We start from the raw sequence: 9074 nt of genomic DNA, 5'->3' as shown, positions 1-9074 counted from the left end.
GGCTTGCGGGGCTCAGGTATTTCGGACGCTGCTGCCCCTTGCGCCAGCTGTGGAGTGGGCAGCGTCGGAGCTCTTGCCCCGAGCCTGCCCGGCAGCGTCGGGAGGCGCGGGCACCGGAGAGGTCCTTCCTGCTACTTCTCCCGGCGCCGCCGCTTCTGCCTGCTGGAGAGGTGGGAGACCTTCCTCGCTGTTTGCGGACTTCCGCGGCCACCCTCATTTTCCACCATTGAGGAGCGGAGATTCAGAGAACCATCTACAACTCCTTGAATCTCACCAGGCTCCCTTTTGCGGCGGAAGACCACATTTGAGCATCTCGCTGAGATGCAGGAATGGAAGAAGCCACCTTGCAGCTTCTCTGCGGTGTGGCTTGCCTGACTTACCCGTAGGAATGAAGAGGAGGCATCGAGGTAATAACCCGATGAGGCACTGAAAGCCAAATGGCAAAGAAGGTATCACAGGACATTTGGGAGGAACACACACCTTTGTGGGTGTAATTGGACGAGTGGGGAAGAGGAGCCCTCTTAAAAAAGCACAACGATCCTTTGAGAGAAATTGAGTTTTCCCATTTTTGCTAAGATATTGAAGACAAATCCATGTATTGTACGTTTGATGTAAGATGAGAACTTTATAAAGTTTTCTGTCCAAGAGCTTAAACGATGACTACCCCAGCCCTGCTGCCCCTCTCTGGACGTAGGATACCACCTCTGAACCTGGGGCCGCCCTCCTTCCCACATCACAGGGCTACCTTGAGACTTTCTGAGAAGTTTATCCTTCTCCTGATTCTTAGTGCCTTCATCACCCTGTGTTTTGGGGCATTCTTTTTCCTACCAGACTCTTCAAAACACAAACGCTTTGATCTAGGTTTAGAAGATGTGTTAATTCCTCACGTTGATGCCATCAAAGGGGCTAAAAACTCTGACGTCTTCCTGATCCATGGACCCGATGAACACAGACACAGGTTTGTTCATTTCAGAAGTTCTGGTACTAACATTTGGCCGAACAAGGTACAGGTATCGCATCAAATCTTTTTTCTTTTGGAGTGATATTTAAATTTTTAAGATTAGGTAAGAGTTGTATGTAATAGAGTTCTATTTCAAAACTGGCCGAATAGAACTAAAGCCTGGAAGGATTCCTAAAATCTTACCTAAAGTCTAACTCGATCATTGTATGTAGGAGATCATTTGTGTTCAAAATTGTTGTGTGTGATGTGGACAGTTGGAAATGGAGGTAAGAAACCTTAACCTGACATAAGCTTGCACCTGTATTTATTAAGAATGAGTTGCTTTCAGTCCTTGTGAGTGTGAAATCAACACTTGAAATCTTGACAGCTCCTTTGGGTTTGTTCTCCCAAAGGGCTTTCATTTTCTGGCTTGTAGTTGAAGCTTAGTGGTGAAGCTTAGTTCTTTAGGATGACAAACATGGAAAGAATACACCTGTCATTGCCTAACATGTGAAAATATCTTAATTTTGTTCTTTCCAGGGGATGTTGGTTGGTCCTATATAGGGAATCAGTTAAAGGTATCATCAAATCCTAAGTCATTTCACTTTGTGAGGCTTATAGACAAGATTTTATTTTTTTGAAATTGAATTTTGCTCTGATTTTTTTTAAAATGTAAGAGATGGACTGTGTGAAATAACTATTAGACTTTGATCCATTAAAGGGTTCGTATTCTAGATCAAACCTGAAGTGAGCTCTTGGGAGAGTAAAGGCAAATTAGGATTAAAACAGGAGCACTGATTACAGTTTTTAAAAGTCATTTATATATTTTTATTCAACAGAGTTTGGAAAAGTAGTTTACTTCAAACCTACCCTCTTTTCTCAATCTCTTAATTCTTGAGTATGTGAAAGAAAAAGCATATATTTGATTTCACTTTTCAACCTATGTTAGTTTTAACTTTTTATCAAGCACGAGGTATTTGGAAAAGCTTAGGTTCAGATGTGAGCCTGAGTTAAATATTTGGGAAAATGCACTGTTTTAGTGAAGACTGGTTTTTCTTTTTTCTTCTTAAACTAGTTGATTCATTATTTGCATGGTCCTTTGACTTTTGACTGAACCTTGAAGAGTAGTTACTTCTAGCATTGTTTTGTACTATTCTTTTGTAACTAAGTTAATCTAGTTAATCTGAAATTTTGCCATTTTCAATTTACGTAGTCTCAGATTTCTTTACTTTTTCTCTTTGCTATTTTGTGGCTTACAAAAAAACTGATACAATTTGTGAAATGTTACTGAAAAATTAACACTGAAAGTATTGTTTTTCTTGAAAACTTTATTTCCCATGGTGTTTGTATAATTTCTGATGAATATTTGAAAAAAAAGGTGTTATTTAAAACTGGCTTCAGAACTCTTTGACGGCAGCCATGCATTAAACATTATTTAATTCTATTATCTTAGTAATCTGTCCAGTTTAAAACAAAAATTTGGGTGGCCTAAAAGTTTTTAAAAAATGGCATGTTCTAGTTTAAAAACATTTACATAGAAAAATTCTGAATTAAGTGGAGTTAAAAAATACAATTTGAATGAAAATAGGGATGTGCATTTTATTCACATTTTTAAAAAGTCTACTTAAATCATTTAAAAAAGAATTCTTAAATTTATGTAGTCCGTGAACATATGTGCCTGTAGCTATCTAAAACGACTGGGTTCCTGAATTTGGAGCAAGAAATTGGTCACTGAGTTCTTACAGTAAGGCTTGAAGGCATGGTAAGTGAGCCAGACCTTGAGTTTGGGATACGAAGAGCCTGGAGAGCAGGTGATACATATGAGAATTTTTTGGAATCTGATTCCTGAGGTTTGAAATAGAGAATTCAAACGGCGTTCAGTTAGTGAGGGATCTTTGTTTATCTTTGTACATTTCTGTGGTTATATCAGTTAAGTTTTATCTTTGCTTAGTGTGTTATTTGGTGTTGCTTGTTATATGTGAAAACAGTCTGTAGTAGTAAACTTTTTTTTTACTTTGAGCAAGGAAATACGGTGTAAGTTTAAAATGTGAAATCACAAAACATTAAATTAATGTGTAGCATTTACAGAATTAGTTGGTACTAAGATCATACCTATTTTGGGCATGGGCCAAAAAAATTCTTTAGTTAGAAAATACAGATCAGTGGTTTATCTTAAATTGTGTGTGTATGGTTAAAGGTACAGGATAGAAAGTACTATTAAGTAATGGAAAATAAATTATGGCCATTATTTCTTATTCACAGTACTTAAGAGATACTTACTGAATTGATATATTTTTTAAGATACACAATATGCATTTCATTTAATTTTGAATGAAAAAAAATCATCCTTTTTGTCAGAAGCCAAATTTCTAATACACTTATATCACTAGCAGAAACCTTACTCTTTGCTTACTCATTTTCACAAGTGTTTGTCATATTTACATTATATTATTACAATTAGGCAGCCATTACAATGAATTTTTCCATCTATAGGAGAAGGCATTTAAAGGAGTTGGCATTTCTTTATTAATGAATTAGTTTAGTATAGTATTTTTGGTGTTTAAGCACTGGAGTCAGATTACATGGATTCATACCCTAGTTTGCCACTGATTAGATGTGTGATCTTGAGCAAGTTTTTAAACTCTATGCCTTAGTTGCTTCCTCTGTACAACAGTGGTATCTACTTTATAGGTTGTATTGACAGAGATATACATGCAGAACACTCAACATAGTTCCCAGCATTTAGTAAATGCCCAGTAATGTTAGCAATTAGTACTAATTAAAATTGTAATGGATATTTTAATTCTAGCTCTACTTCGCTTTAAATACTGTTTCTGAAAAGTTAAAGTTTGACTAATATTTTAAAAGTACACCAGAATCTTACTGTCTAAATAAACAATCTGTCACCAAACTAGTTAGCAAGAGATACATATTGCATGCGTAATGTGCCAGGCAGGCCCTGATTTTATAGAGGAGATGATGGGCATTAAATAAGTAATTTTTATTTTGAGGTGTGATGAGAGTTATGAAGGTGTACTTAGGGCTGTCTGAGCACATGAACTGGGTGACCTAGCCTAGGCTTCTTCAAACTATGGCCCGCGGGCCATATGCAGCCCGCCTAGGACATTTATCCGGCCCACCTAGTTGTTTTGCCACAGCTTCCTGTCCTGTTTAGCAGCTGACTCTTCCCGGGGCCCACAGTCCAGCCCTCCAGCAGTCTGAGGGACAGTGAACTGGCCCCTTGTTTAAAAAGTTTGAGGTCCCCTGATAGCCTATGGAGTAGAGGTAGCGGGAGCAGTGGGAATAGGGAACACTTCATTGAGGAAGCATGGCTCAGAGACAGAGTAAGTAGGAGATTGCCAAGTGAAGCAGAGATTAGGGTTGGAGGTAGAAGCGGTCAAAGCAGAGGACTCGGTTTTTGAGAGCCCTAAGGTAAAAAAGCATGACATCAACCGGAGGGGCTGAGAAATGCAATATGGCTGATGTAGAGAGCAGCTGTGTGGGTTAGGTAATGAAACTAGATAGGAGGTCAAATTTGGCCTCCTTATCCTTGTCAACAAAAGTTTGTCAGTATTCACAAATCAGGAGATTTCACATCAAAGTCTATATTTCTGATTTCTCATGAAAAATTAGAGAATATGGCAACTCTCAACTGTATTTTCAGATACTAACAATCAACTGGAACCAGGTAGCAGCTGCTTCCTCTAGAGCTGCAGTCCCCCATATCAACAACCCCTCGTTGTGTGTGTGTGTGTGTGTGTGGGGTAATATCTCTCCTGGTCTGTGGGCTGTAGGCCTGTTAAGAACCGCATAGCAGGAGGTGAGCAGCTGGCAGCTGGTGAGCAAGCAAAGCTTTACTTTTATTTACAGCCCCCCCATCACTCACATCACCATCTTAGCTTTGTCTCCTGTCAGATCAGTGGTGGCATTAGGTTCTCATAGGAGCACAAACTCTACTGTAAACTGTCTATGTGAGGGATTCATGCACATTCATTATGAGAATCTAATGCCTAATCTAAGGTGGAGCTGAGGCAGTGCTGCTAGTACTGGGACCATCTAGTTGCAGGAAAACCAGCCTAGTCAGGACTGCCACTGATTCTGCATTATGGTGAGTAATATACTTATTTCATATATATAATGCATTATAATGTAATAATAATACAAACAAAATGTGCAATAAATGTAATATGCTTGAATTGTCCCACAACCATCTCCCTCCACACCTCCCTCTCCCTGAAAGTAGTTTTCTATAAAACCAGTCCCTGATGCCAAAGAGTTTGAGGACCACTGCTCTGGAGGGCCATGTGCTCTCCATTATATGCCACTCAGTTAAGATGGCAAATAAATAAATATAATGAATGAATACCTAACCTGGTTGTTGAGTTTGCAATTTCTAGGCAGCATCCTAGAGAGTTTGTAGTTAAGTATTTTGGTCTTTATCCTAAATACTATGTGAAGACATTGAATGGTTTTCATAAAAGCAGGGAAGTGACATTATCGTTTTAAATACTTAAAAAAATATAAATCACTTTGGTCACAGTGATTATGGTATGAAGAGGAGCAGGAGGTAACAAGTGAGAGGGTCTGGATCACAGAGTATGTTGGCTTCATGGTGATAGTGGAGAAGAGTGGTTGATTCAAGAGATGTTCAACTATTAAGCTTCACAGACAATGATGATTTGTTGAATGTGGCAGCTAAAGTAGAAGGATGAGGGAATCCAGGATAAATTTTAGTTTCTGGGTTATATGGCCACAGATTACTAAGAAATACAGTATATACTACATGTAATTTATGCTTTAATTTATATAAATGAATTTAGTATGTTTCATGAGGAAACCAGTATGTTCCCTTCTATTAAATAGTTTATAAATAATCCAGAATTTTAAACTGTCTACGCACACATACCTTTTAGATGATAATGACATAAAATGTATAGTTTGGTATTGATTATGATAATTTTTTAGCATCTATGACTATTGAAGTACCCCAGACAGAAATTGATTATAAATAAATGAACGTTGTTATATACTGATAGACATATGGTATCATGTTTGTAATTTGTGTATATAATAGACCTAGATAATTAAAAATTTACTTATAATTTTTTTTTGTTGTTTTGAAACTGACATTTGTCGTTTGTTTTATATAATAACGCGGCATTATATAAATGGACTTTTTAAAAACATTTATTTGAAGAGCTGTAGGTTTCATCCCCCAGTCAGGATGTTTTTAGTTTAAATTGAATACATGAGGGTCAGGTATACATTTCCCTCTGAGAGTTTCTTTACAGGCAACAAAGGGAACCAAATATAGGCTTTGGAGTCAGAAAGACCTAAAGTTGCACCTGGTTCTACTACCTAGTTGTGTGACATTGTACTTGACACACTGTATTCATGCTGACCACTCTGGTGGCCACTGGTTACATAGGGCTATTGCCCTTGAAATGTGGCTAGTGCAGATTGAAATGTGCTTTAGTGAGAATGTCTCAGTTTTTTCATGTCATGATTTTGTCTTTTGATTCAGTTTTGCTTTTTATTACAAGAGTAGAGATTTTTAATCACTACAGTGAATTTAATTTTCTTGCCATTTTTCTTCATCTTATCCCTCTTTAATGTCTTTTCCCCCCGTCCTGTTGTTTACTTATACAGCTTTCTACTCCTATTTGGGGGGGAGGTCACATCATTTTATCAGCTAGTAAATCTGCTGGGTGTTCTTTTTCACTTGTATTTCTCTCCATTGGCTCATGGTTCTTTTTCTTCTTCTTCTTCTTCTTCTTCTTCTTTTTTTTTTTTTAAAGAGACAGAGTCTCACTTTGTTACCCTTGGTAGAGTGATGTGGCGTCACAGCTCACAGCAACCTCCAACTCCTGGGCTTAGGCAATTCTTTTGCCTCAGCCTCCTGAGTAGCTGGGACTACAGGCGCCTGCCACAACGCCTGGCTATTTTTTTTTTGTTGTTGTTGCAGTTTGACCAGGGAGGGGTTTGAACCCACCACCCTCTGTATATTGGGCCGGCACCCTACTCACTGAGCCACAGGCGCCACCCTCATGGTTATTTTTTCCACTTTCCTTTATTTGGTTGTGAATTATTATGTAAGCTCTGTTTACATTTGACATTTGCCAACTATAGCTTGTGGTTGGTATAGATGTCTTTGCTGCATTGTCATTTTTGTTGTTGTTGGGTTATCTGTTGAGTGAATACGTTTTAGCTCTGTAGTTGATCTGTACAGCTCTCAGTCTAGTGTCGTCTGTTCTGCTGATGATAGCATCTTTAGTAGTCTTAACTGTTTGGGTACTGAAGTAGATTTTTTTATAATTCCCAAGTTCAGAGTACACTTGGCAGTATAGACAGCCACTAACATTCTTTTTGTTTTGTCCCTCATCACCCAGAATGGGACTTTGCTTGCACAAATCCAAGATGTGCTCTCTGACAAAATGTAGCTAGTTAGATAATAAGATAAGTAACTATGTGGAAGGGGAAGTTGAATAGTGCTTTGCATAGAGGTTTCGGTCCCATTGGATCTCTGAGATAAGGTACAATTGGGGAGGGGAGTAGTTTCTGGCATTTTTGTTTCATAAAGTAGGGTTTGATTATGTAAAATCTAAATTATAAGTTAATAAAGGGTCCTTTCAGATTCTGACATTAGCTTCATGATGGCTCTTATTTTTTTGATAGTCTTGAATTTTTATCAATTTTGGCTTTATTTGGGGACAGCTGACCAGATATTTTGTATACTTTTGTTTAAAGTCTAATTTTGATGTGAAGCAACATAATGTGACTTTGCTTTTATTAGTTAAGCATCATGAAATCACTGACTATTAGTGTCTTTTTCCTCTTTCTCAGAAATGAAGAGTGTCAGTATGGCATTGTTAAAATATAGAATGCCAAGGTGGTAAGTCCCGATTTTCACGTTGATCAGTGAGTGTTAGGGATGCAGGAGATGACACTGAACATAGAAAAGTGACTCCTAATGCTGTGAATCACTCTTGAAGTACAAGCAAGTCCTTAGTTTTGCACAGGAAAGAATTCAGGAGTGACAGTGTAGAGTGAAAGCGAGATTTATTCACAAAGTATGGAGAGTCTACTCCACAGACAGAATATTCCCTGGGGTTCCTTTGCCCTTTTATTTTAGCACTGGCTTAATTATAGGCTAAACAAGGGGAGGAATATTCATATTATTTCTTGGAAAGGAGTGGCGTTTTCTTGGAATTAGGGTGACTCTCTTGATTACATACGGTTAAAACACGAAGGGGTGCACAATTTGGATGGGAGGGATCTTTAGAAACATTTATGGTAACGAAGTTTTTTTTTAAGCAGTTTTTGGCCAGGGTTGGGTTTGAACCTGCCACCTCCAGCATATGGGGCCGGCACCCTACTCCTGGAGTCACAGGCGCCGCCCGGTAATGAAGTTTTTAATGTAGCGGTAAGATCAAGAAGTGGTCAGTTTCTCTGCTATCTTGGTTCTAACCGGTTAGAGCTTTTTCCGCCTTCATCTAGTTTTGATCTGGGTAGTTCAAAATGTGCTTTGGAGACTTCAGTTATGCTATGGCTGCTCAGTTAAGCAGTGGCTAAAGCAATACCTGAAGCAGTGCCTGCCAGTTTGCTCTCAACACAATGCAGCGCCCATACGGGGTGTCCTACCTGAGGGCTGCATGAGGATTATGCATGAGGAGAACTTTTTTGCTTAACTATAGTTGCTGATATCACCAAAATTTTGTACACTTTTTAATTTTTTTTTGCTAATCAGCTTTCATTAGTGTTTGTGTATTTCATGTGTGACCCAAGATAACTTTTCTTCCAGTGTGGCCTAGAGAAGCCACAAGTTTGGACACACCTGCTAGGTGAACAGTGTTTATTGGATGTAGTAACAGGTTTCCAGGAAATTTGTTTAAGCACTAGCTTATTTGCTCTAAAAGGTAGAATAGCTTTTATAAAATTTCTCATGGGTTTTATAAAAAATTTCCAGAGAAAATGTTTATTTTCTCTTATTTATTAATACTTCTTTTGGGCTTCTTAATTAAAGTTTCAAACATACTATCTTTGAATATTCCTTCTAAAATATTAACATAGATTTATTAAGTTATTTGATCTCCATAATGTGTAGTATAAGATTTTCTTTTCTTTTTTTTTTTTT

At 38.0% G+C, this 9074-nt stretch overlaps 1 protein-coding gene across 1 annotated transcript in view; it reads left to right on the top strand.

Moving 5' to 3' along the window:
* Positions 1-9074, top strand: part of MAN1A2 (mannosidase alpha class 1A member 2) — a 184331-nt gene continuing 175257 nt past the window's right edge. Inside the window, exon 1 of the mRNA XM_003793819.2 lies at positions 1-958. Within this exon, the coding sequence (XP_003793867.1) occupies positions 657-958 (302 nt within the window). The 5' untranslated portion in view covers positions 1-656. The remainder of the gene's footprint in view (positions 959-9074) is intronic.

The sequence above is a fragment of the Otolemur garnettii genome, unplaced genomic scaffold (genome assembly GCF_000181295.1).
Source record: "Otolemur garnettii isolate 467f Iridium unplaced genomic scaffold, OtoGar3 scaffold00073, whole genome shotgun sequence".
In the NCBI taxonomy this organism is placed as follows: Eukaryota; Metazoa; Chordata; class Mammalia; order Primates; family Galagidae; genus Otolemur; species Otolemur garnettii.
Note: the sequence above shows the minus strand (reverse complement) of the source record. Positions and strands in the feature narration are given on the sequence as shown.